The sequence below is a fragment of the Lethenteron reissneri genome, chromosome 7 (assembly GCF_015708825.2).
Source record: "Lethenteron reissneri isolate LAM-NWPU_2019-01 chromosome 7, ASM1570882v1, whole genome shotgun sequence".
Classification (NCBI taxonomy): domain Eukaryota; kingdom Metazoa; phylum Chordata; class Hyperoartia; order Petromyzontiformes; family Petromyzontidae; genus Lethenteron; species Lethenteron reissneri.
The window spans coordinates 7,770,709-7,798,640 of NC_083785.1; the positions used below are offsets into that span (position 1 = coordinate 7,770,709).

A 27,932-nucleotide genomic window follows, 5' to 3' on the forward strand; every position below is an offset into this window, starting at 1 on the left:
GAGAGCCGCTTTCTATTAACACGAGTGCAGAAATAAATAATTGCACGTTTTTTTTTTTTAAGATAAAAGGTTAGACGATAACGACGTTAACGATAAAAGTGAACGTGTTGTACCCACCGTTTGAATTGTGTTTTTGTCGTCGTCGTCGTAGAACGTTGGCGGCACGTTCGTTCGCGACGTGCAGATGACCATAAACACTGCGGGTCGTCGCGTTCTGAGAAGGTGCCACGGCAATTAAACAGCGTGGTGGAGTTTGGTCAAATAACACCACCACCACCACCACCACCACCCACCCACACCAAATAACACCACCACCACCCACCCACACCAAATAACACCACCACCACCCACCCACACTAAATAACACCACCACCATCACCACCCACCCACCCCAAATAACACCACCACCACCCACCCACACCAAATAACACCACCACCACCACCCCCACCAAATAACACCACCACCACCACCACCCACCCACGCCACACCAAATAACACCACCACCACCCACCCACACCAAATAACACCACCACCACCACCACCCACCCACACCAAATAACACCACCACCACCACCCACCCACACCACACCAAATAACACCACCACCACCACCACCCACCCACACCAAATAACACCACCACCACCACCCACCCACACCACACCAAATAACACCACCACCACCCACCCACCCACACCAAAGAACACCACCACCCACCCACACCAAATAACACCACCACCACCACCACCCACCCACACCACACCAAATAACACCACCACCACCACCCACCCACACCAAATAACACCACCACCACCACCACCCACCCACACCACACCAAATAACACCACCACCACCACCCACCCACCCACGCGACAACGCACCCCGCACGGCGTGGATGGGCATGTGCCCCTCATCCAACAGCGGACTCACAAAAAGGGCAACTCTGTGATAGCACTGTGGAAGAAAAAAAAAGAATTTTGTCCCTGGGTGGTCAGTGTTATTTCCTAATTGCTTATGCCTCAACAGTACAGAAAATGGCTATTATCACCCACAAACTTTGCTTTTGTGACCAGGACAGTGATATTCTGAAATTTACCTACTTTTGCAATGAGAAAACGTGTGTATTTGTGTCATTCCTTCACGTAAAGTCCTGGTCACAAAAGCAAAGTTTGTGGGGAATAATAGCCATTTTCTATACTTTTGAGGCATAAGCAATAAAAAAAGAACAATTACTACCCAGCGACACAAATCGTGTTACATCGTGTAATGCACTCAGTACCGCATACATTGAACATACAGTATCACATGTGCAGACCTCTGGTCAATCCACTGCTGGATGAAGAGCCTCCTGCCCCACACCAAGAGACGGACTCGGGACGCTCCATCTCCGAGGGGGTGACCCCACCGATTCTCTCTCTCTCTCCAAGACGAATCCCAATTTCGACTTCCATCCCCATCACCAACATCGCCACCCACCCCGGGGCATCAACCCCTGCCGAACGACGCGTCCAATCCAAGCCCGTGCCATTTTATGAAAACCAAACATTCTTTGGCGATGCTGCAACTTGCATTTGACACGGTTAATAATGGAAAAAAATAACAAACACAAAGCGAGTGGCACCTATGAAAGCCGACACTGTGGCACACAATGGGTGCGGGTGGCCAGCACCACGTGGCGATGTTTACACACCGCACCAGGTACTCATGTGAGGCTGAGTCGACCTAGGGGAGGCCCAGGACCGGTTCAGACAATCGTCACCACTGGTGTTGGCCCTGAGCGGGAATCGAACTCGGGCCGCCAGGTTCGTAGCGCAGCGGCACTAACCGCAACACTACCGCTCCCCAAATAAGATAAACCCATCTCCCCTACACACACACATTCCTTAAAAACACTGCGGGGCTTGAAATAAAAAAAATATATACAATAGGCAACGTTTTAGGCAACGGGCCTTCTTCACAGCGCATACATTATCTCACTTTTCCTCACGGTCAACGTGATGTCTCCAGTTTCGCAACTGCATCGTGACCCTTCTCTCGAAGTTATTCCAAGGACGCATCTCTCCGTTACGCTGTTCTGCTGATGCCTAAGCTTAATTGATACAGCTGTCGTGGCTGTGACGGTTCCACCTGAAGACGGAAGCTTGTGTTGCCTCCGAAACGTCGTGATTTTTATTTTATTTTACTTTTATTAATTTGAATGTTTTACCTACGTGACTTTACCGAAACAACCTAAGAATATGAATCCTTGCAGTCAAAAAAGCTTCAAATCTAGAAGCCTAAGCTATTGTTCAATACCCTGCGTGCACCGCGAGGTGTTTCACGTGGCACCGCAATCAATGCGAGATTTGTAGCCGTCTTCAGCAACAAGCTGAGAAGCAAGCGCGGAGGGCCCACAGGAACTGTTCGTGGGTTCGTTTCTCAGTCCGCGGGTCCCTGGTGAGGGTCGCGGCAGCAGCGTGTTGAGTCGGGGCGGTCCACACCTCCCTTTCCCTGGTGACAGACTCGAGCACTACTACACTACAATACACTATACACTACTGTACACTACAGGAAACACGGCTATACACTATACACTACTATACGCAGACTCTAGCTCTCCATGGGGAATTCTCAGGCGTTCCCAGTGTACTGAGCCGGAAGATACATCTCTTTTTTTATTTTGATGCAATTGAGTACATCTAATCGTCATAACCATTGCTCTACTGCAGCTCAACTACTCGGCGGTCCTACAAGGCGCGTGGTGACGCTAGGAGATGTCCATGTTGCGAGCTCGGCGTTTGAAGGCCTGAAGACTCAGAATCGGTGATTTCGCCTTCAATGTGTAATCAAGGGAGGCAGTTCCGTATCCGGACAGCAGAGTGACGGACGGAGCTTCTGTTCATTGATCATGTTCTGACAATTGGTGGTGGGGGGGGGGGGATTTAGTCCGGTTTTAAATTCACCGATTGTCACGGGCTGAGTGGACTTCAGTCGGCAAGAGACCGTTCCAGACCACCGCGAGGACTTAAGATGGGAAGCTTCGTTCCGCTGTCCGAAGCCGCGTGGATTTCACACAGCAGCAGCAGCTCCATACCAGATGAGCGTATGTTTGGTGATGGGACCTATGGGTCGATGGCATCACCCAGGTATGGTAGTTGACCGTCCGTACCAGATGAAAGGTGTTGTGATGGGACCTATGGGTCGATGGTATCACCCAGGTATGGTGGCTCACCGTCCGTACCAGATGAGTGGAGGTGTCGTGATGGGACCTATGGGTCGATGGCATCACCCAGGTATGGTCGTTGACCGTCCGTACCAGATGAGTGGAGGTGAAGTGATGGATACCTTATGGGTGGATGGCATTGCTCATCTTTGCACTGCAAGCTTATTTTTTTGTACTTTTATTTCTGCATCACAAAATCAATAGCACGTCACAGAAGACAACGCCGAACGACAGCAGTGCTACAATCGACAACTCGGAGCCATATTTTTGTTTCTACACGTAATATATATCCGTAAAGCAAATCGCCTTGTTCAAAAAATCGGATCACAGCCAAGACGGGACGGTAAGGAGCAGCGCACGATTCGTCACCCGATAAAAGCAACTGGAAGCGACGATCATAGCACGCGCCGGACTCGCAAAACAGAAGCGCCACCACCACCACAACACTCACACCACTGTCTGTACACGTGGGGGACACATGGGTATTAAATTAAGCCTCAAAACTTAGTCTGTGCCACCTGCAGCGGTGCGCACACACACACGCGTACGGGTGGGATGTACACTCAGGAATGACACTGTGTGGGGGCGGGAGGGGGTGAAGAAAAAATGAAATAAAAATACATCACAAGCCAAACAAGGCCTAAACTCGACAATCTATTACACCGTCAACAGCGCCGATTGTCGCTGGTCGCTTGGCTCCATGGGCTGTTGGGCGCCGTCACTCAGCACGGCACGTGACCCGGGAGCTAGGGGTGACGAGTTGGACACGTGACCCGGGAGCGAGTTGGACACGTGGCCCGGGAGCTAGGGGTGACGAGTTGGTCACGTGACCCGGGAGCGAGTTGGACACGTGGCCCGGGAGCTAGGGGTGACGAGTTGGTCACGTGACCCGGGAGCGAGTTGGACACGTGGCCCGGGAGCTAGGGGTGACGAGTTGGACACGTGACCCGGGAGCGAGTGGGACACGTGACCCGGGAGCTAGGGGTGACGAGTTGGTCACGTGACCCGGGAGCGAGTTGGACACGTGGCCCGGGAGCTAGGGGTGACGAGTTGGACACGTGACCCGGGAGCGAGTTGGACACGTGACCCGGGAGCTAGGGGTGACGAGTTGGTCACGTGACCCGGGAGCGAGTTGGACACGTGGCCCGGGAGCGAGGGGTGACGAGTTGGTCACGTGACTCGGGAGCGAGTTGGACACGTGATCCGGGAGCGAGAGGTGACGAGTTGGTCACGTGACCCGGGAGCGAGTTGGACACGTGACCCGGGAGCGAGGGAGGCGAGTTGGACACGTGACCCGGGAGCGAGTTGGTCACGTGACCCGGGAGCGAGGGGGGGAGAGTTGGACACGTGACCCGGCAAAACCCGTGGAGGTTGGGGGGGTTAAAGTCTCGAGAAATGTCGAGGGACGGACTAAGCAGCAAGCAATTTGTTCACCAACTTTGATTTAATGGCCAAAATGACATGTTTCATCTCTCTATATATGTATTTATATATACTTATTTATTATAATCGAGTCTATTAAAGCCGCTCGTTTTGGTAGAATATTTGTCGGTATAGGTCAACAACAAAAAATCAACACCTAATCGGAGATGGTGATTTGTGAGAGTTGGGGTTTATGGTCTGCAGTTGAATTACCACCCACACAGCTTGTCGCCTCGAGCTAGCCTGTCCAATACAGAACCCTCGTCACATCCAGCACAGACTCTTCCATTTCATACAATAAAGAACCATGGTCACATTCAACACAGAAGCCACAACCAAATCCGATAAGATAACTTTAACCCCTGCTCCCCCCCTCCCCTATCCAATACAGAACCCTCTACGCTTTGTGAAGACTTGAACGGTGATGCGTGTTTGTGTAATGTTACTTTTGGCTGATATTGTTGCCGGCCAATCCGAAACGGGAGCCCTCAAATCTCACCAACCCTCGTCAAATCCCATCCAGAAGAACCCTCACCTCGTCACTTGGGCCTAACACATGAGATCTGCGCTGACTTGTGGCGACGGGTTCTCGGACGTCACGTCTGGTTAAAAGACCGTGACATATGTACACACTGTTGCTGTCTTGCCATCGACAACCAACGCAGTCAACTAAACAACCGAGCTTTGGCCAATCGAGTCATCAGTCGCAGCGGATGTACGCTTGCCATGGAGGTACATGCTACCGCCCTGTGGGCAGTCCGGCGAACGTATACAACGCACCGAAATGCTTCAAGGTGAGCAGGTGAGATGCTACATATTGCACATATATATAAGCGCACGCACACACACACACGTAGTTTAAAAAGTGGCTGGGAGTTGACATCGGCCCGTTGCTGCCAGGGTCCGCCGAAAACCGCAAAGACCAATTGCACGTCGCTCCCGTCAGGTTTGAAGCAGAGTCTTGAACCGGGCCCCGGCGTTCCGCACCCACTTTAAAAGGGCGCGAGAGGGCGAGCGGCATCGGACCCGCGAGGAAAAGGAATGTTAAGAACATTCGCCGGCCAGTTTGCGAGAGCCCGACGATACAGCGAATAGGGTCGAGCGATCAGCCGGGGGGGGTTTTCGAAATGACGACCCACGGGGGCTGCGCAGGTGCCCGGCTGAAGGCGCGAGCGGCGCTAGGGGGTACTCCCAGGGGGGAGAGCCGCCTCAATACCGGAAGGAAAACAAATCGGGGCGAGCGATCTGGAGCCTGTGTTGTTGTTGTTGTTTCGAGCGATCCCGGGGGAAGCGGCGTGCGACCAGGGGCCCCGGGGGGGTGCGAGCGGCAAGATCACGAACAAGCGAGGACGTCTCCGAAGCCGGGCGGCGAAACGGGACAGCGGGCGACCCGGGTGGCGAACTTGGGTCCCGCGGGATGCGGCGGAGCGACTTCGTTGCACGCGGACGAGAGCTGTGAAAAACTCAAACGACGGCCCGCACTTTCAGAGATGAATCGCCACGCGCAGCTACGCGCGGGGGTGAGACGACGCCACCTCCCATCCGGCCAATGGGGTCGCGCGAGCGCATGTTGCAAACACGCAAGAGTGGACACTCAAAAACTATTCAGAACGGAGCGACGCGGACAACCGCATTGCGTCGAGCGACGACACCGCCGTGCAAACCTCGCGCCGTTTAGTCGCAGCCCTAACGGTCGTACACGCGCGCGCGTTGCTGTGGCGAGGATACGAGCCGTACACGTTTGTGCGTTTGTGCGCATGTGCGTTTGAGGAGAGCGTGCATGACGACGTGAGCTGTGACTGGGGCGCAGGCCGAGGTACCAATGCACATCCGATTAGCGCGGCTGGCTATGTACGGTGCGAAATAAGTTCAACACACACACATACACGATGCGGTGTCGCGTGCGGGAGTGTCGGAGAGATGCGCACCCAGTAAACTAATTACGCGCGTGGGAGTGGGTTGTGTTGCTGCCAAGGATGTACGTGGGCACGCGACAGCCACTGCACCACCCAGTGTGTCGGCCGCTACGCTACCGCTCCCCACGCATGACAGAAAGATCCCCCCCCCCCCTTCCACCTATAGCCTTTAAAGTGCTGCTAGCGAGCACCCGATAATGTCCGGCATGGCACACCAAGGTGAGTGGACCAGCAGCATGCCCGACAGCCTTCGTCTTCCTACGGGCAATGTTTATACACCACAGCTGGTCCTCATTTGAGTCTGAAACTACCTGGGGAAGGCCCAGGGCCGGTTCAGATAAATGTCACCGATGTTGGCTCTCAGCGAGAATCGAAGCGTAGCGCAACAACCACTGTGCCACCGCTCCCCATAAATTAAAAACACAAGTAGATACGTACGCACAGTCACGCAACTACCCCTATTACCCCACCCCTGGGTGTGCCTATGGCTGGGACAGCGTATGGGGGAGGGGGGGAGAGTGGTGCGTGGGTGATTAGGATGGGTGAGTGGGGGTGGGTTAGTGGGGTGGGAGTGAGTGGTGTGGGTGAGTGAGTCGGGTGGGAGTGAGAGGAGTGGCTGAGAGTGGTGGGTGAGTGGGGTGTGGGTGAGTGGGGTGGGAATGAGTGGGGTGGGTGGGCGATCGTCACGCTCGTTCCCGCGCCGTGCCTCCCATCTCACGATTCCTGCAACCTGTGGCAACAACAACAACAGCAGCAGTAGTAATGACGAGAGTGATTATTATTACTATGGTAATAGTAATAATTCTGATTACGAGTCACAATCGATGTTTACATATCGGTGGCATGTTCGCACAGCGTGCGAACATGCCACCGATATGTATCGTTGTACCTCACTTCTATGCTTCAGCATCTGTGCTCCCCTCCCCACTGCAACAACCCAAGCGGACCGGGCATGGGGAAGGGGGGCTCCTCATCCAGCAGTGGATTGACAACAAAAGGGCCACTCCATACAAAGCGCATTGAGAGTTCAAGCAACGCTCATTGTGGTGAGGTGTTAACATACGTACCCTCCGTCCTCCTCCATTAGGCACAGGAACTTGCTCACGCGGAGGTGTGGCTCAGTCTGCAAGGGTACACAGAGGGAGACACAGAGGGAGACACAGAGAGACACAGAGAGACAAAGACACGAGGCCGGAGCAATGTCAATATCAATGGGCGGTGACGCGGCACGGCGGAAGTGCGTTCGCCGATTGTTGATTCGCGTTTAGAATGTGCCAGGCCGCCCTGGTTAACACCGCAGTGTGTTATATTAACCAAACATCTCTTGGTAAGTTTTTCAAGAGAGCAGAGAGGAGACACGAGCACCAAAGGGAATTAGCATCTACATCTGCAGAACATGAAGAACTAGTGGCATCTACATCTACAGAACATGAAGAACCGGTGGCATCTACATCTGCAGAACATGAAGAACTAGTGGCATCTACATCTGCAGAACATGAAGAACCAGTGGCATCTACATCTGCAGAACGTGAAGAACCGGTGCCATCTACATCTGCAGAACATGAAGAACCAGTGGCATCTACATCTGCAGAAAATAAAGAACCAGCGGCATCTACATCTGCAGAACGTGAAGAATTAGTGGCATCTACATCTGCAGAACATGAAGAACCAGTGGCATCTACATCTTCAGAACATGATGAACCAGTGGCATCTACATCTTCAGAACATGAAGAACCGGTGGCATCTACATCTGCAGAAAATAAAGAACCAGTGGCATCTACATCTGCAGAACGTGAAGAATTAGTGGCATCTACATCTGCAGAACATGAAGAACCAGTGGCATCTACATCTTCAGAACATGATGAACCAGTGGCATCTACATCTTCAGAACATGATGAACCAGTGGCATCTACAACTGCAGAACATGAAGAACCAGTGGCATCTACATCTGCAGAACATGAAGAACCAGTGGCATCTACATCTGCAGAACATGAAGAACCAGTGGCATCTACATCTGCAGAACATGAAGAACCGGTGGCATCTACATCTGCAGAACATGAAGAACTAGTGGCATCTACATCTGCAGAACATGAAGAACCAGTGGCATCTACATCTGCAGAACATGAAGAACCAGTGGCATCTACATCTGCAGAACATGAAGAACCAGTGGCATCTACATCTGCAGAACATGAAGAACTAGTGGCATCTACATCTGCAGAACATGAAGAACCAGTGGCATCTACATCTGCAGAACATGAAGAACCAGTGGCATCTACATCTGCAGAACATGAAGAACCAGTGGCATCTACATCTGCAGAACATGAAGAACCAGTGGCATCTACATCTGCAGAACATGAAGAACCAGTGGCATCTACATCTGCAGAACATGAAGAACCAGTGGCATCTACATCTGCAGAACATGAAGAACCGGTGGCATCTATATCTGCAGAACATGAAGAACCAGTGGCATCTACATCTGCAGAACATGAAGAACCGGTGGCATCTACATCTGCAGAACATGAAGAACCAGTGGCATCTATATCTGCAGAACATGAAGAACCAGTGGCATCTACATCTGCAGAACATGAAGAACTAGTGGCATCTACATCTGCAGAACATGAAGAACCAGTGGCATCTACATCTGCAGAACATGAAGAACCAGTGGCATCTACATCTGCAGAACATGAAGAACCAGTGGCATCTACATCTGCAGAACGTGAAGAACCGGTGGCATCTACATCTGCAGAACGTGAAGAACCGGTGGCATCTACATCTGCAGAAAGTGAAGAACTAGTGGCATCTACATCTGCAGAACGTGAAGAACCGGTGGCATCTACATCTGCAGAACGTGAAGAACCGGTGGCATCTACATCTGCAGAAAGTGAAGAACCAGTGGCATCTACATCTGCAGAACATGAAGAACCAGTGGCATCTACATCTGCAGAACGTGAAGAACCAGTGGCATCTACATCTGCAGAACGTGAAGAACCGGTGGCATCTACATCTGCAGAACGTGAAGAACCAGCGGCATCTACATCTGCAGAACGTGAAGAACCAGTGGCATCTACATCTGCAGAACGTGAAGAACCAGTGGCATCTACATCTGCAGAACATGAAGAACCGGTAGCATCTACATCTGCAGAACGTGAAGAACCGGTGGCATCTACATATGCAGAACATGAAGAACCGGTGGCATCTACATCTGCAGAACATGAAGAACCAGCGGCATCTACATCTGCAGAACATGAAGAACCAGCGGCATCTACATCTGCAGAACATGAAGAACCGGTGGCATCTACATCTGCAGAACGTGAAGAACCGGTGGCATCTACATCTGCAGAACATGAAGAACCAGCGGCATCTACATCTGCAGAACATGAAGAACCCGTGGCATCTACATCTGCAGAAAGTGAAGAACCGGTGGCATCTACATATGCAGAACATGAAGAACCGGTGGCATCTACATCTACAGAACATGAAGAACCGGTGCCATCTACATCTGCAGAACATGAAGAACCAGTGGCATCTACATCTGCAGAACGTGAAGAACCGGTGGCATCTACATCTGCAGAACATGAAGAACTAGTGGCATCTACATCTGCAGAAAATAAAGAACCAGCAGCATCTATATCTGCAGAACGTGAAGAACTAGTGGCATCTACATCTGCAGAACATGAAGAACCGGTGGCATCTACATCTGCAGAACGTGAAGAACCAGTGGCATCTACATCTGCAGAACATGAAGAACCAGTGGAATCTACATGTACAGCAGATCATACAACTTTTAAATCCGTTGTGTTTAGTGTACATGCCGTACCACATGTTTGGATTCGACGGGAGTCAAGTTGGCCTTGTGAACAAATCGACTTGTGAACAGACCTCTGGAACGTAACTCGTTTGTAAGTAAAGGAGTCCCTGTACTACGCGCCGTCTGCTTCACAGTGGACATTAATTGAAAAGAGCAGGTGATTGCGTGCCACCGTAACTACTCAATTGGGTGCCTACGACAAACCTGATCATGACGCAAACACGGAAATGACAATGGCAATGCGGGGGGGGCAGGGGTCACACGAACCTGCATGGCCATCTCGATGAGCGTGAGAAGCTTCTTGATGCCGATCCACACCTTCTTGCCCTTCACGTACTGAGAGATCTTGGCCCTCTCCTTGTCCTCAAAGCTGCTCAGTTGCTGCAGATATTGGGTGGTGGCGGGGTGGGGTGGGGGGGCAGGGTGGTGCAGTGGTGACATTTGTGCCTCAAAGCAAGAAGAGCATGTGTTTAATTCCCGACTCGGGCAACCTCTGTTTGTGGAGTTTGCACGTCTCTCTCTTTCTCCCCCCGTGGTCGCGTGGATTTTTCTCTGGGTCCTCCGGATTTTCCCTCCACATTTAGAATCGACGTGTGTTGTACATTATTCGGCTGCTATAAAGCCACTTCGTTGAGCTATCACTTGTGATGGCCAGGTCGCTTCTGAAAAAGAACTACAAAGCCCAGTGGGGGCCTCACCTGGTAAAACAAAAAAAGAGTTTCAAGTTATAGTCCTATAGTCTGCAGGGCAATGCAATCCTGTGGTGTCCTTACTTCGAGCGCGTCCATCAGCTGCTCGCCCTTGGAGATGTTGGAGACGTGGATGGTGGTGCTGAAGGCGTCCAGCATCTCCATCTCCTGCAGCACCTCCCTGCGGCTCGACGTGCCGATGATGAGAAGCTTCCGGCCCTGCCGCAGCAATGCACGGACACCAACAAAGACAAAGATCCCCCACCCAACGTAATAGCCTTCACGGACTGTTGGGGCAAGTGCTGCTCGCGGAGTAGACTTTTGAAAGCCGGGACTGTGACACACGAGCGTGGTGGTGGGGTGGGGTCAAGACCAGACCCAGCTCCCTTCGTCTCCCCAGTGGCGATGTTTACATGTTTACACGTCACACCAGGTACACATTTGAGGCCTAGTCGACCTAGGGGAGGCCCAGGACCGGTCTAGATATTCGACACTAATGTTAGCCATGAGCGAGAATCGAACAGTGCGCTAACGGCTACCCCACCGCTCCACTCAACACCTGCAGACAACGAGACACTCATGCAAGACACTCACACAAAGACAAAGGTTACCTGTGAAGCCTTAAACAGTCGGTGCAAGTGCCATCAGCGAGTGCTTATGAGGACAGGCACGGCACACACGGGGGTGATGAGGCCGGCACCACGTCTCGCCAAATTTGCACCCCCTCCCCCCAACGCTGATGCTTAAGCCACCGCACCACACCAGGTACCCAATTGAAGCTGGGATCGGTTCAGCCATTCACCGCAGACGTTGGCTGGGAATCGAACCTGGGTTTTGCCACCTTCGTAGCAAAGTGCGCTCGCCCCACTATAGACACCGCTCCGCAGACGCTCGTCAGCGCGCGTGCACACACGTGCGACTGTGGGTGCGAATACAAAACCAAAGTCTTCGTGTCTACGTTTTTACACACGGACACGCGGCCAATATTCCACACGCACACAAGGCCCACAACACGCAAACCCACGGAGGCGCACGCAACCAAGCGAAGGGTGACGGGAACACCCGCTCGCAACTGCACCTCGCACCTGACACCGGCAAGGGCGATCGACGGATCATCCCTGCCCGAAGCTCGGACACTTTCTCGACGAATCTCTGCAGCAAACGCCAGAGTTGGGGCGCGTCTCAAGATCCGGATGTGTGACCGGGCGGTCGATTCGCTGCTCTCATCCTGCCCGGCAAGCAGCGCGATGCCGCTGGGAGGTCCGGCAGGAGACGCAGGGTTAATTTTAACCAAGCTTTCAATTCGGGGTTATTTATTTATTTCCCCCCAGCTATTCGCTTTAATTTTTTTTTACTCCTTTTCCCAATGTCCCCCCCCCCCCCCCCATCCTGCCCCCCTCCCTCCCCGAGTGTTCGGTCCGCGGCGCCACGAGCACAATGCCGCGCGCGGCCGAGAAATGTCCCTCGTATTTTCCAACCCCGGAGTTTAATTGATACGAAGTTTGACCCCGTCCCTAATCTGATTAAAAATAAGAGTCTTATGCGCCGCCTTTGTCTCCGGGAAGTGACCCCACCTCCCACGCAGACGCGCCCGAGCGGTCACGCTCACGCTCTTCCCAACGTCCGCACGGGGGCCGCAGCGACGACGGACAGCCAGACATCGCCGGCGCAGCGCCGCCGTTACGGGGACCAATGGAGGAGGCTCGCAGACCCGCGGTGCCCGGCGCACGGAGCCCCCCGCGTTGTGCGAGCTACGGTAGCGCCACCGAGTAGCCCCCCCCCCCCCCCCCCCCATCGTTGTGCAAGAGCACAGAAGGGTGGTCAACACATCTACGCCACTTTATAAGGAACGAAACAGGTGGACTTCTCCACAAATCTGGCTGTCGCCTGATGAAGCTGGTTGTAATTACTGGCGAACCGTCATGCTTAGATTGTAAATGTCGTGGCTTGGCTCTCCAACACACCGGTGTGCTGTACTAGTGACGAATTGGCACGTTCTGTTTACGTGACAACCCTTACTAGTTGGCTGTGTCGGGTAGTGGCAGGTTTAACGACACATTCATATATTTACGCGATCTAACCCAAAAACCTCTATTATGGATAGCCCAACGGGGTAGCCCCACCGAGTAGCCCCACTGAGTGACCCCACTGAGTGACCCTACTGGGTGACCCTTCCAGGTAGCCCCACGCGGTAGCCCCACGCGGTAGCCCCACCAGGTAGCTGTGGAGCTGAGCGAGCCAAGCGAGAGTGACGTCGTTCTGTGGGAACGCAAAGCAAATGTTGTGGGGGGGGGGAGACCCGGAGAACGGTCGGGACACGATGGGTTCACCGAAGATTTAGTTAAAACGCTCCGGCCACTGCCGCTGTGCATTGCAGGCAGCCGCTGTGTGTTACACGCTGCTTTATTTTAAATGAAACGCAGCGCTGATGTTTGGGGGATTTTCTAGCGAAGTAGCCGTGAAGTTTTTGAGCACCGCTGCAGTTAAAAAAGTTACATGCCGCTGCCGTTTAAAATTAACGGTGGCTTTGGAAAAAATAAAAACCTTGCTTCGTCACATTTAACACCACTAAAACGTTGTAAACAATACAAAAACACAAATGGTTGCCGTTTTGCAAACGCAGACGCGATTACAGAATAAACGTTTGGCGGTTCCAGCAGCGACACATTTTTGCGCGCGACAAAAACACGAACCTAAGTACGCCGCCGCCGCCGAATAACGCCGAGCTACGCGTCCTCGTTTTCCGACAGGCTGCGGGAAAAACCAGCTTCTAAGCAGTGGAAAAAACCCAAGCGCTGTGTTTGGAGTGTGCGTGCGCGAGCGCATGGATGGCGTCTAACTGAGCAGCGGGTCTGAGCAGCTGTGGGATACCCGCGGTGGTGGCTGAAAGGGCCCACAGAGAGGCCTGGCCCAGGCCACCGCTGGGTTCTCGCACTTCCACAGCTCCGGCACACACCGCCACCACCACCACCACCACCGCCACCACCGCCACCGCTGCCACACCGCACGCACCGCACGCACTGCACGCACCGCACACCCCGTCTGTGTCCTGATCCATCGCGCGCACCGTGCCCGCAGGACGTTTGCTAGGACCGCCCGCCCGCCCGCTCTCTCGGGCGAGGGGGGCGGCTCTCTCTCCGCACCAGCCTGGGACCGGCGAAATATTTTCGCAGGAAAAATTTCATATTTGCTGCCAAGAAAAGAGAAGGAGTTACGGGGGCACTTGGCAGTGTCTCGAGTTTTCCCATTGTGCCAAAATCACAACAGGAGCATTGAAGAGTGAAAACTAATTCCGGCTTTGCATAAATCCCCCAGCGCTGGTAAAATGGTGCTTAGCACAGCAGGTACTGCGGCTCATTCAGCCGCTATTTAAAGAAATTTATTGGATATGGTGTCAATCACCAACCACACCGGCTGAAAGCAGCGGCCATCTATTCCCCCCCACCCCCCACCACCCCCCCAACTTTTTTGGCGTTTATGCACCCGTCGGATTACGTTGGGAAATTTTTAAAAAAAAATAAAACGTCACTCTTACAACGATGACAACAGAAAGAAGAAGAAGAAGCAGCGGCGTGGAATGCCCAGACCGATACGCCGTCGTTGCAGTGTTGGGCTTAACCGCGTTTTCGGTTTGGGCGGTGGAATTCCCACAGCAGCAAGACTTGCGCCAATTCTTTATACAGTGATCCGTCGTTTATCGCGGTTAATGGGGACCGGAACCCCTCGCGATAGGTGAAATCCGCGAAGTAGGATTGGCCCCCTAAGAATTTCCGTATATGTGTATGTGGGTACCAGAATGTTTAAAATATGTATATTTATACTTTATATATATATTACTTAAATCTATTTAATTATAAAACCTTAATATTATGCATTCACTCTCTCTCTCTCATACGATACGTATTATGGTGTTCTACACTCACCAATGACAGTAGTATCTTGAGACTTGACTCCAGTAATGACGACGACGATGATGACAATGACAATGACGACGATGACAGACCTGTGCAGTTCGATGAATGAGATGATGAATGATGATGATGTTACTGCACAGGTATAATGAGGTCTTTAAATCAGTTCGAAAAATCCGCAATGCACTGAGGCCGCGAAACTTGAACCGCGAAGTGGCGAGGGATTACTGTAAACGTTATTGCGACCGTCAACCAGCGCACAACGCCCGCAGCAGCAACGGCCCACCGCGTGACTGCATTTTAACTCGCAGGTAAAAAAACGATAACGGTGATAATGGGACGTTGTCGTTCGTCAGTTCACTGCTGGATGAACACCTCCCGATGCCGTGTTGGTCGTGTGAGTTATGTTGACCATACTTCCCCCTCTACCAAGCACGACACTGGTTCAGTGATTGGGCTGGTAGAGGGGGAGGGCACAGTTGGGGACCAGGAGCGGTTCAGATATCAAGGGCGACTGACGTTAGCCGTGGTCGGGTATCGAACTCAGGTCACTGGGTTCATAGCGTAGGAGTACAGTCACCAACGATTCCCCTACTGCTTCTCCCGATTAGAAAGTGACTTGGAATGAAATTATTCGAAGCTGGACTCCCCAAGCCACAGTAATGCAAGACGTGGGGAAAGAAAGGATAAGCGGTAGCAAAGACTGCGGTCGTGAATGTCAGGTGCTCACTTACAACAGGAAAAATAACTCTCGACACAGATTAGGGCGCTGAAACGTCACATTTGGTCAACTTTGAACACGGGACGGTTAGCACAGGGGTGGAATAGAAGCTGGATTGTTCCGAGAAATATCGATTCTAAGGAGACAGCTGTAACTCCTCTGGGTTGAATGTATGCTGAACGTCTTTTGAAACGTATGTACCCAACCGTGCTCATCGGAGGTGCGGGGGAAGGACAATCCAAAAAGAATGAATGACAAACGGGGAAGAATTACACGGAGCAAATTGAACTTGGCATCAGGTGATATTATTTTACTTTTTGTATTGTTTTCTGTTGTAACTTGCGGACCCGCCCCATACCGGACACCTGTGAAAAAAAACTTCACTGCTCATCGGATTCCTCCTCCAGTCTAAATAAAGATTCTAATTCCGATTCTGACATTTGATGATACGGCGACAGAGAGAGGGAGGCTGACGTTACCGGGACAAAGCGATGAGACAGGTGTCGTGCACGTTGACTGGCGGCGGGAGATGGGGCCACGTCCAGAGGGGGGGGGAGACGAAGCAATCGAGTAGATGGCAGAGGTCGCAAACGGGTTTTGATTCCTTACCCGTACCCGGCCGCACCAGGGTCGCAAATGGGTACGGGTACCCGTTCCCTACCCATACCCGTACCCTACCCGAAATGAGTGACAAACGGTTACTCACCAGTGACTCACAGCCTACCCGTACCCGTACCCGGCCGCACCAGGGTCGCAAACGGCTACCCGTACCCGGCCGGGTACAGGTAGCCGGTTATCGGGGAGGGTACGGGTATCGGGTACCCGGTTGCGACCTCTGGTAGATGGACAACATGGGAGCTAGACGGGTTGCTGCGTGACGCGACCACGGGGATGGACAGTGGCTTGGAGAGGCCCTCGTCCAGGAGTGCAGCGGCCATGGCTGACGATGATGATATCGCCCGCCCCGCCAGCTAGGAGCAGGCCTACCAAAACCCCTCCTTCCTTAACACGGGCGCCTGGTCTATTGTCACTAGAATTATGCCACCATTTTTTATAATCGCATTCACCATCTGAAAACAACGATCGTCTTATGTACAATTTTATAATCGCTGTCAAGCGCCTCGGAAAAGGCGCTGTATAAATTACGATCAGATAAGATACCATGCTCTGCTGGTGGGACTCACAGAAGACAAAACCAGTTCAAGGTTGTTGCTGCTTAAACCCAAGTGGTGGCTGTAATTATTGTTCCAGTGGGCAAATGAGGCTGCTGGACTCAACTTTTATTTTATTTGTAAGTGGTGAAAGGGACTCCTTCCCGTCTGCGTTCATAATTTTGTTCATAAATGCATTTCAAGACGAGTACCAGGATGATGATCTTGAAACTAAAAACTGTCAGCATATATTTTACGCGACAACAAATAGTGCCACAAATGTTTTTTTTCTTCCTGTCATTGTGATGGAAATATTAAATCATCATCATCATCCGCCATGGTTAATATAATGTTGTATAAGCCACTGCCACCTCTCACGATGAGAAATATTAAAAACATTTGATTGAATTGACAATCAAAACCTATCAGTCAACCAACCTGTCGCCAAAACACCACTGCCGCAACCATCAACAACCACAACAACAACGACACTCAAAGAGTTCCGAGACGACCGGCAACTACCGGGCAGCCGAGGCCGCAAGGCCAGGTGTCACCGCCCGATAGCGAGCGCGGCACCGGCGGGCGCACGGTTCCCGAGCGGTGCGCCGCCGCCGCCACCGCCGCCCTCGGTCGCGCCGGGGGCCCCGCCAATGGAAACGGAGCAATAAAACCCCACGACAAGCGGAGCAGAAAAGCCGCCGGCCTCTTTGTTGCGCACAATGAGCCGTGCGCTCGCGGGAATTATTGGGCAATGAATAACAGAGTTTTGTCCGGAGACAGCGGGAAAGGAAGGGCCGAGAGGACGCCGCGTACACGCCGGCGGTGGCGAGGAGGAGCGGATGCTCGGCCCGCTCTAATTGGCTGTCGCCGTGTGGACGGCCGGTGCAATTAGGGGGTGGCCACACACACACGGGAGCGCGCGCACACGAGCGCGCCGCACAGAGATGAAGTGTGAGCATCGCACGGGTCGTCCCTGCTCTCCCCTGCTCCTGCTGTAGCCCCCCACCCCCCCACTTCTCCCTGAACCCTCACGATGCCCCCCCCCCAACCCGCCCCCCCCAAACCTCCATCTCTGACTCCCCCTTCTCGGCTTTCACCCAATCCGGAAGGTTCCCTCGCAGATCTGAAATGGCCCCCGCGCATCGAAACGTGGCACCTATTTGCTCCAAAAAACAACGTAACGTCCCGATGCTGAAAGATTACGCCGCAAATTACTCAATTGGGATCGCACGCAGCAGAAGCATCAAAATCGGCCCCCGTACGGTGGAACAACCGCAGGCTGCGTCCGTGAGACACAGCGGTGGCGGTGCCCTCCTTCGCGATCGCCAGCGCTGCGATGACAGATCTGGTTATTTTGCTCTGACTCGCTCCCCTGAAGAATCACCTGCAGAATTCCTCAACTGGGATCAGACTGCAGTAGCAGCAGCAGCAGCAGCAACATCGCCCACAAAATGAGAAATTTGGCACGACCCTCTTGAAGAAGAGACTCGGCGAGGCTTTGCTGGGTAAACAAGCGTGGCAGCAATAACGAACGTGGGTTTGATGTGTTTTGCGGTGTGAGCATGGATGCCTTGTCGGCGTGTTTGTGACGACATCAGATGTCAGGCTACGTTGTAATTCCGTATTCCCCGCATTATAAGACGCTCCGTAAACAAACTCCAAATCTTTGCCTGGTGTCTAATACAACTATTCTACAAAATCTGGTCACACACACCTAGCGGATTATAAGCCCCACCTAAAACTTTTGCGATATAATACGGCAAATCTTCTATAAGCATAACAGGTTTTGCAATGGATGGCACATGTGCGTTATAATAGCGTGACTGACACCACGTGCGTTGTAAGCGCTACAGGCTGCGATTGACAGTGTGTGCGTTATAGGCATTAAATAGTGTGAATGGCAGCATGCGCATTTATAAGAATTATAAGAATTACATTTATAAGAATTACAGATTTTGTCACCGATAGCACGCGCATCACAGGTTGTGCATAATCCCGAGAATAAGCCATCGCTGAAGAACTGTGAAGTGTACCCAACTTCACAGAGCATGTCAAAGTGTCCATCTGGCCGTATGTAATCTACTGGGATTAGAGTCAACGGTGTCGTAGAACTGGGCCTATGGGTTGTTAAGTTAGAGAGGACAATTACTTTTTGCCGAAAGCACTTACCAAGTCTCCCAGTGCTTCTCAGCAGCACTGTGGCTTTAAGAACACGGGGAAACGCTGCAATTTATCCATGCCGACGCTTTGCACTCGTCCCTCCGTTTGATGTTTTACCAAACGTGTTCACAACAGGTGTAAAGTTGCTACTTCTGTAAACGTACGCATACAAGGTCGGGTGAATAAACAAAAAAAACGATGACAAATCAACAATGGTTTCCGTTACCGTCACTCGAAGCGCTTTTGTAAAACTGACCTTGACAATGGAAAGCCACATCCCAGTGGGGCTAATGAAGAAAGTAATCAATCAGCGACTATCGGCTGTTACGGCAAGCGGATGAGGAACGCGGACGTGATTGGAGAATACATTCAGGTTTGAGACGTCGTCTTGACAGTTAAGAGTGGACTAGAGCAGAGCGCCGTCGCCGGATGGGATGACGACGGCCGACTGACGGCGGCAAACCAAGGAGGGAATACGCCCAAAGAGGACTTCCACCATGGAAACGGGAGTACATGCGTATTATGTATGTCCGCTGAAAACTTCTTTTGCGCCGTGTGTCGCCAACCGTGCTAATCGGGAGTACATGCCGCGGGAGTATGAAACGGGAGTATGTCCGCTGAAAACTTTTTCGCGCCGTACGTAGCCAACCGTGCTAATTGGAGGTGCCGAGTGACGACATCAGCTCCGGTGTGCGGTGCGCCGGATGAATCTCGAGTCGACCACGAGAGATGGCGACTGGTTGAGGAGGCCTTCGCTAAAGCCTGCTAAACCACCGCACGCACCATGGCAGCATCGCATCTATTTTTATGAAAGCCCAGCATTCCGTTTGTCCGTCAAATAAATTATAAGAGCCTTTCAGAAGGCCTGAATCGAAAAGTTACAGAAAGTGGACCCTTCCCCTCAGATTTGGGGGTAAAATGTTGATCCCACAGGTTTCCAAAAATTGTCCCCAAACCCCCCAAAAAACCCATTATTTTGTTGGCACACCCTACATACAAGTCAGATTTATCTGCACACATTTTGTGGGGGGGGGAGGGGAATAAGAGGACATCGGTGGGGGCGACGAGCGAGGCGCAAAGCGCTGAGAAGCCCTCTGCAGAAGCCAGGATAAGGTGGCCGCAGGCTGCCGAAATTCTATCAGCTAAAAGTATGAACCAGACTCAACCCTGCTCGGGAGGGTGCGTCGCAGCGGGGATTCATTCCAGCTCGGCAACCTGAAAACTATCTCCGCACCCGGCTCACTTCACAAGGTATCCAAGTACACCTCTGGCCATGGCTGTGGCTGTTGCTGCTAGTCACGCGCCACCTACTGCAGGCCACCGGCTACCGGGACGAGACTTTTTGAGAAATTAAGCCCTACGGTGGTCGTAGAGAGTAGCGGAGAGTAGAGTGCAGCGAAGAGCAAGGGGAAGGGTAGGGGGGCACAGGAGGAGGGAGGGGGGTGGCTGGTGTCGGTCACAGAGGATCGCAGAGTGGGCAACAGCAGGGGGGCAGCGGGGGGGGGGGGGACAGGGGCAGCGAGAGTGAGCGCGAGCGAGCGAGCCACCAGCTCGGGCAGCACCGCGGTACGTCGTCACGACCGCCACGTCGCCGCCACCTTTTTCATTTTTCCCAGCGCCGCGGGCGTGGGGGGATCGGGGGGGGGGGGGGGCCAGGCCGAGGCAGCCAGCTGAACATTTACATAATCCGGCCGCCGCCGCCACACAAACGGCACACAAGCAAGCAGGGAAGTGACGCCCGGCAGGAGATGGGATCGCCGGCGCGCCGGAATGCCGCGCACAACAAAAAACCCCTCACAGCCCCCCGGCGCATTCACTCGCACGGTGCCTTTATTTTACCGCACAGGGGTGGCGCGCGGAGACACCTAAATGAGGCCTGCCCCTTTCACTCCGCAGCGGCGAGCTGAGAACCGACCGTGCGTGCGTGCCCGCCGAGCTGTCAAGGCCGAGAACGTTTTCAGTCGTCCGCCCCCACCCCCCCTGCCGCCGGAGGACTATGCGCGCAAAAAAACATTGGGCGCCGCGGCGATTTGTTTTGCTTTAGTACGCGACACGCGGAACGGCCGGGCAGAGTGCAAGCGGCGGCCAAAGTTAGCGGTCAGCACGAGGCTTGAGCGGTCCCCGTAGTCGAGGAAGTCTGGCGAGCCAGGCGCGCGGACGTGGTCGGGGAGACCCTTCGAGCAAGAAGACCTCCCCGACGCCCCCCCCCCAACGAATGGCTAAATGACGGCGATCGTTTATTTTTTTACTTTACACGGACGGGCGGGGGGCGGGGGATGTGTGGAAGAAAAATTAGTGCGGCAAAAGCGTGCCAAGCGAAGCTGGCGCAACGTCTCTGCCGCGGTGCTCTGCCAACTTCAACCCCCGCGCTCCACCACCTCTCTCTCCGCCAAACAAAATCCCAATGTCGACAAAGAGATTTCTCACCCCGCGCGATCCCCACAACGCGGTACTCACGTTGGGCGGAGTTTTCTTGAGAAGGACGAGCAGCGCCTGCAGCACCAGGTTGGAGAAGCGAGGGCCGATGGGAACGTAGTCTGCCAACGACAGCGAGCCCCGCCCCCCCCACACTCGGTGTAAGCTATGCTGTTAGCGAGCGCCTATTAAGGTCGGCCAGACCCACGAGCGGGTGGTGTGGCGAGAACCACGCCCGGCCGCCTGTGCCTCTCCAAAAGGGCCTCAGGACTGGTTCAGATATTCACCACCGACGTTAGCCGTGACCGGGAATTGAACTCCGGTTTCCGGGCTAGTAGGGCAGCGCATGCGTGTGAACACACGCGCACCTACGCGCGTGTACAAGCACAAGCACGCACACACAAAGTTATTGTCTCCCCAGATACGCAGGGCGAACCTGGGCGCCGTGAAAACAGAATTCCACCATGGGTCGGAAGGCGGCTATGGGGAAGAGCGGCAGGCAGGGCACAATTCTTTATCTGCGGAGTTTGCGAGGTCGAGCCTTCCTGATGATTTTTTCGGTAAAGTCACAATGTAGGTAAAAAATGAAATTAAAATTAATAAAAATAAAATAATAATAAATCACGACGTTTCGGAGACAACACAAGTCTCCGTAAACAGGTGGGTTGAACGTAACAGCCAGATTTGCTGCAAATCTGGCTGTGACGGTCCCACCTGATGACGGAGACTTGTGTTGCCTCCGAAACGTCGTGATTATTTATTAATATTATTTTATTTTTATTAATTTAATTTTCATTTTTTACCTACGTGACTTTACCGAAAAAACTAAGAGTATGAATCCTTGCAGTCACGAAAGCTTCAAATCTAGAACATCCTGATGATACCAATTCAAGGTGAAACAACTGCAAAAGCTCCGGCTCACATAGCACGAGGGCATTCAGTGCTGTTTATCAATAAGGCTGCGCCTTGCTGCTGAAGCCACTGAAGCTGAAACCAGTCGAATTATTTAAATGTTTAATAAACAAGTGGAAACATGATTCTTGTACAGGGCTCATTGGCCAATGAATTTGAAGATAATTTCAGTTGTATTTTTAATGCCACATACGCTGCCGATGCAACATGCACTGGCGACAGGTGGCATTGTTACAGAGAAGGAGGTGGTGCTGCTACTGGTGGTTGGTGCTGGTGATAGTGGTAGCGGTACAAGTTATTTTGGTGGTGGTGGTGCTGCTGCTGGTGGTGATTGTGATTCTGTGGCTCATGGTGCTGCTGATAGTGGTGGGGCTGCTAGAGATACTGGTTAAAGTGGTCCTGGTGGTGCTGATGCCGATGGTGGTGGTGATAAGTGGTGGTGCTGGTGATAGTGGTGCTGGTGACAGTGGTAACAATGGTGCTGTTGATAATGTTGGTGGTGCCTGCTGCGATGGTGATGCTGCTGCTGATCGTGGTAGTGGTGCTGATGGCGAAGTTGATGCTGATGCTGCTGCTGCTGGTGGTGGTGGTGGGTGCTGCTGTCACTGCCGCTGGTGCGGACGGTGGCGGTGAAGGTGGCGGCTGCAGCCCTTACCCAGAAGCCTCTCGATGTCGTCCACCACTACGCAGCTCAGCTGCGACTTGTACGCGTCGTCAAAAGTCTGCCGGCCGCGCAAGACAATGGCAGTTTTATTTACAGTGACAATCGTGCTTTAAAATGGGCACGAGAGAGAGAGAGAGAAAAAAAACCCAAAACAAAACACAAAGGAGAAGATGGGGGAAAAAACGGAAAGACACGAAGCAGATAATCTCTTGAGAAAATGACTACGAGCCACTAATAACTCGTTTCAGCGGAATAATCTGTCTCAAAATGAGTGGCGTAATGAGTCTTGGCTCAGACCCGGCGCTTTGTGGCCAAACGCACGACCCTGGGTGCTCGCGCTCTACAAAATTACCGATGCTATCTCGCGCTGCCTCGCCATTATTAATAGTTATCTCTAACCTGGGCCAGCAAAACAAGCGTCCCGTCGCACGACGCGTGGCCCGCTGGGTGGGTGACGTGGGGGGCCGGGGGTGGGGGGCGAGGGGGGGGGCCGCGGGTGAGTGGCGACGCAATTTAATTTTGAAAAGCGGCCACCTCATGCGAGCGTTTCCCTGCCCTCGCGGAGTTTATGGGAGAGTGGCAGTGATTGATAAACGCTTTGCAGTGGCAAGGCGAGCGATCGGGTGGGCGAGTGAGCGAGTCGGTGGGTGGGTGTATAATCGGGAGCCTGGGTGAGTGCATGAGTGGGTGAGTATATAGACACATGATTGGATGACTGCCATGAATGACTGAATTTTGTGAACAGTAGGTCCACAACTAAAAGGAGTTGGTGGATGTGTGAATGGATAACTGATCGAGTACATGCATGTGGATGGATAAGTGGGTGGGTGAGCAGGTGAGCGAGTAGGTTGATAACTGAGAAAGTTTGGTGGATGCATAAGTGAGCGGGTGGATAGGCGAGCGTGTGGTTGATTGCAGGAGTGGGTGAGCGTCTACGCACTCCTGTATATACGAGCGAGTTGCACGAGTGATGGCGCCGGTGAAGAGGTAAGCGCATGCACAGTTGTGTGCACGGCGGAGTGTGTAGACAAGAGGGCGAGCGAGTGAGCGAGTTGGTGGGTCAGACAGCGGGTGGGTGAGTGTATACATGAGCGAAGAATTGGTCAAAAGCTGAACAAGCGAGCAGGTGAGACTGAAACATGTTTGACAGTGGGTGGGTGATGGTGTGAATATGTAAGTGCATAAATGGGCGAGTAGGTTACTTGAGTGGGTGGGTAAGTGCACGGCCGAGTGTGTGAGTTAGTGAATAGGTATGTAAGTGGGTGGATGAGTGAGTGATAAGGTGAGTTGGTTGATGAGTGATAGGGTGAGTGTGTTGATGAGAGAGATGGTGAGCCGGTGCATTAGCGAGTGAATTGGTGATCAGTGAGCGAGCAAAGTGGGCAAGTAGGCATATGTACGAGTGGGTGAACAAGCGTGTGAGTGACGAGGCAGGCATGTGATTCAGCAAGAGGAATAGTGAGCCCGTGAGTGGGTGTGGGCATAAAAGGGGCAAGTGATCGGTTACATAAAACATTAAGTGGTTGTGTATGTGGGAGGGTGGTGTGTGTGGGCGACTGAGTAGACATGTACACAAATGGGTGTGCTGGCGAGTGAGCGGGTGGATAAGTGGCTGAGTGGGTGGGTGAGTGGGTGAGCAGTTTGGCAAGTGAAATGGCGAGTGGTGTACGATTAAGCGGGTGACCTGAGTGGCTGACAAGTAGGTCAACGGGTAGGCGTCTGTACGAACGGGTGTCATTGCGAGTGGGCGGCTAAGTGGGCGAGCGAGTGGGGGTTGACAAGTCAAAGGGTGAGCAGACGCGCGAGCGGTCGACAAGGTCAGCGAAGGGGTGGGTGGACGAGCGACCGAGGGATCGAGCAGCGTGTGATGAATCGAGATCGTGCGATCGATCCACCTTCTTGATGGCTTGGCACTTGGCGGTCTCCGAGAAGCCGATCATCTTGTCCGGGGAGCACAGCTTGATGAAGGGGAAGTTGGACTTCTCGGCAATTCGCGCCGCCAGCGCCGTCTTGCCGCTGTTGGGCGGGCCTGCCAGACGCACGCACACACGGGAATACCACCACGTCCGTTAATGACCGCCGACACCACAGCTGTCGCGACGGGCTGGGCCGCGCGACGCGCACGCTCGATCGACCGACCGACCGATCGAGGGGACGCACCGCAGTGAGCAACCGCGACAACGGATGTCGAGCGCGCGATGCGTGCTCAACACCGCCGTGACCGGGTCACCCGGAATGCGGCCAATCACGTCGGATCTCAAGACACCAAGAGGCGGCGAGAGGCTGGACGGCGCCGGAACGGGCGACCGCCGGGCATGATTGAGGCTGCCATAGGCTGCTGCGGGGCTACGGCGTGGGCGGCAGATGGCAGCGCAGCAAAAAAATAAAAATCTAACATTGTTGCGCCGAACTTCCACACCTCCGGGTTTACGCTCCGTAACCTACGCCGACCGGCACTGACCGGCGTAGGGAAATACGGTCAAATAACACGCTGGACCCACAAGGCGTGGGGGGAGACCCTCATCCAGCAGTGGAGTGACGCAGGGCTACACGTTTAAAGACGTAAATTACGGACACGCGGAGGCACGTGTTATGCAGACACGCACACATTTGCACATACAGTGCACACATATCCGCCTTTAATAAATTATCTCGTAAGCCTCCAAAAGTCGGTATGTCTGCCTCGCTGAGAAACCACAAATCTTCCTTACGGCCAAGTTGGTCGAAACATAATGAGATAGAATAACCAAAAAAACCCGAGCAATGCAGGGAACACAATCAACAACCTTCAGTCAACTTCCGCAGAACGGGAGGTCCCCCCCCCGGCCCCCTGTCATGTCGGTGACCCAGGTCACGCTTGCAAACGACACTCCTCTATGCTGGCCTCTTGAGCCCTCACCTGGGTTGAACGTGACGAACTTGAACTTTAACCAACTGCTGTCCATTCCCCTCCTCGCGTCCCTTGCACGGCAGCCTTTTCGATCCCTCCCACGAAAAAAAAAAACCCCACAATGCAACCCTGGTCGCGTTGTTGAATCAGACGGGGATAACTCAAGGGACCACGGTTATCCCTCTTCGCAGGAGTGACCTAGGGCATCAGTCTGCCAGTCCCAATCGAGTAACTCGTTCTCTCCACCAATTTTCCAAATGTGGACCACGACGCAGGAGCACAACGGCCGACTCTTTTGCGAACGACATCAAGGGGGCAGGGATCTGTAACGGCCGCTGCGCGAAGCAGACATCGTGTATTATACGGCGAGTACACACCTGCAGAAATTCACTAGGGTGGCCTGCCGGATTCGAACTGTGCCGAACGCACTACCCGCTGGGCCACGTCACCACTCAAATCCAAACGTGACATGTACCAGTATGTTAATACATGCACTGGAATGTAACACGTGCGCCGGTACGCAACACGTCCACCGACCGGGCTTAGAGAGGACACGCGCATACCCCGTGCGTACGCAGAAACGCCGACACTGTACAACGGATACTCGATACCTGAATCGCTACGAAGATACCGGCAGTGACATGCAAGATAAAGATCGCTTCATTAAATTATTTGTTTACGATCAATGGGCGGCTTTGTCTATATCGCCGCGTTTCAAAACCGTTCTTCGCGTTTTCTGCCGGAGGTGGTGGTGGCGGCGGTAGAGGCCAGCACGAACCCACACGCCCCACGCGCCACCTTTGTCTCCGCCAACTGGCGATGTTCGCGACCACATCGTGGCCATACCAGGTATATATTTCATACCGAGGCGAGCTATAGCTGAAGCCCAGGTTAGGATCGTAGCGAAATCGGATCGCCGGGGTCGCAGGAGCAGCGAGTGGCTATGCCACCGCTTCTCGTGCACACGTTTTCGCCACGCGTTGCGGTACATTTTGAAAGCTCACGTTTATTTGTGCAACGGGTAAATGTTGGACGTTGAGATGTTGACGTGCATATATGTATGGGGAGCGGTAGTGTAGCCGTTTAGCGTGCTGCGCTATTAATCTGACCACCCGGGCTCGATTTCCGTTCACGGTCAACACCGGTGACGATTATCTGAACCGGTCCTCGGCATCCCCGAGATCGACTAAGCCTCAAATGAATATCGGGCGTAGTGTGTAAGCATCGCCACTGGGGGGACAAAGGCGGTCGGGCATGGTGCTGGTCACCCACCCCCTTGTGTGCAGTGCCGGCCATCAGAGGTGCTCGCTAATAGCACTTGCCCCAACAGTCTGTTAAGGCGATACGGGGGATCTTTGTGTTTGTCTTTTATGTGTATGTACAAGCCAGTAACCAGATGCTTATCGCTGCGTTTACAGTGATACAGTATATAGGTATAAGTGTGTGCGTCCGTCTGCCAACTTGTCCATTGTCCGTTTATATGTCTATCAGTCTATCCGTCCATTTGTTTGCCTGCCCACCCATCCATCCGTCCGTCCATCCGTCTATCTGCCCACCCATGTGTCTGTCCGTCCGTCGGCGTGCCAACCCATCGGCAGACGCGCACACAAACGCACAGACGCACACACGCACGCACGTGCATGCACACGCTGAGAGTTTCAGTCGTCAGTCGGCAGCGAGACGTGAAACCGCGTGTCATCTCGCGACGGCGCGCGTCGTCACCGCGCCACCCGTCCTGCCTGCCGCCCGCCCGACTGACCGCCCGCCCACGCGCCCACCCACCCACCCACCCACCCACCCGTCCCACCCCGGATCGCCGGCAGCGTGGCCGCCGCGTCAGCAGGGGGGCGCGCGTTTGCGCCAGGCTCGGCGCAGGGCGGATTTTCGCGTGGGAAACGCAAAAGGGCAGAGCGTCCAGAATACAACGGCATCGCAAGATGCTTTACGGGAGAGGGAACCACAAGTTGTGTGAAATTGTGAATGAAAAGGGGGTCAGGGAGCCGATGACAAAAGATGAGGATATGTTACGGGGCAGTACGAACGTCTCGCCAAGCAACTAGATGTCGAACTCCT

The 27,932-nt window shown here is 53.3% G+C and overlaps 1 protein-coding gene across 1 annotated transcript in view; it reads right to left on the minus strand.

The window, feature by feature from the left end:
• Window positions 1–3,370: 3,370 nt before the first annotated feature.
• Window positions 3,371–27,932, minus strand: part of NSF (N-ethylmaleimide sensitive factor, vesicle fusing ATPase) — a 49,384-nt gene continuing 24,822 nt past the window's right edge. The window contains exons 15-21 of the mRNA XM_061575065.1: window positions 24,865–24,998; window positions 22,961–23,027; window positions 21,436–21,515; window positions 11,120–11,254; window positions 10,614–10,727; window positions 7,606–7,661; window positions 3,371–7,268 (exon numbers count right to left, since the gene is read on the minus strand). Coding sequence (XP_061431049.1) covers window positions 7,253–7,268; window positions 7,606–7,661; window positions 10,614–10,727; window positions 11,120–11,254; window positions 21,436–21,515; window positions 22,961–23,027; window positions 24,865–24,998 — 602 coding nt within the window. The 3' untranslated portion in view covers window positions 3,371–7,252. The remainder of the gene's footprint in view (window positions 7,269–7,605; window positions 7,662–10,613; window positions 10,728–11,119; window positions 11,255–21,435; window positions 21,516–22,960; window positions 23,028–24,864; window positions 24,999–27,932) is intronic.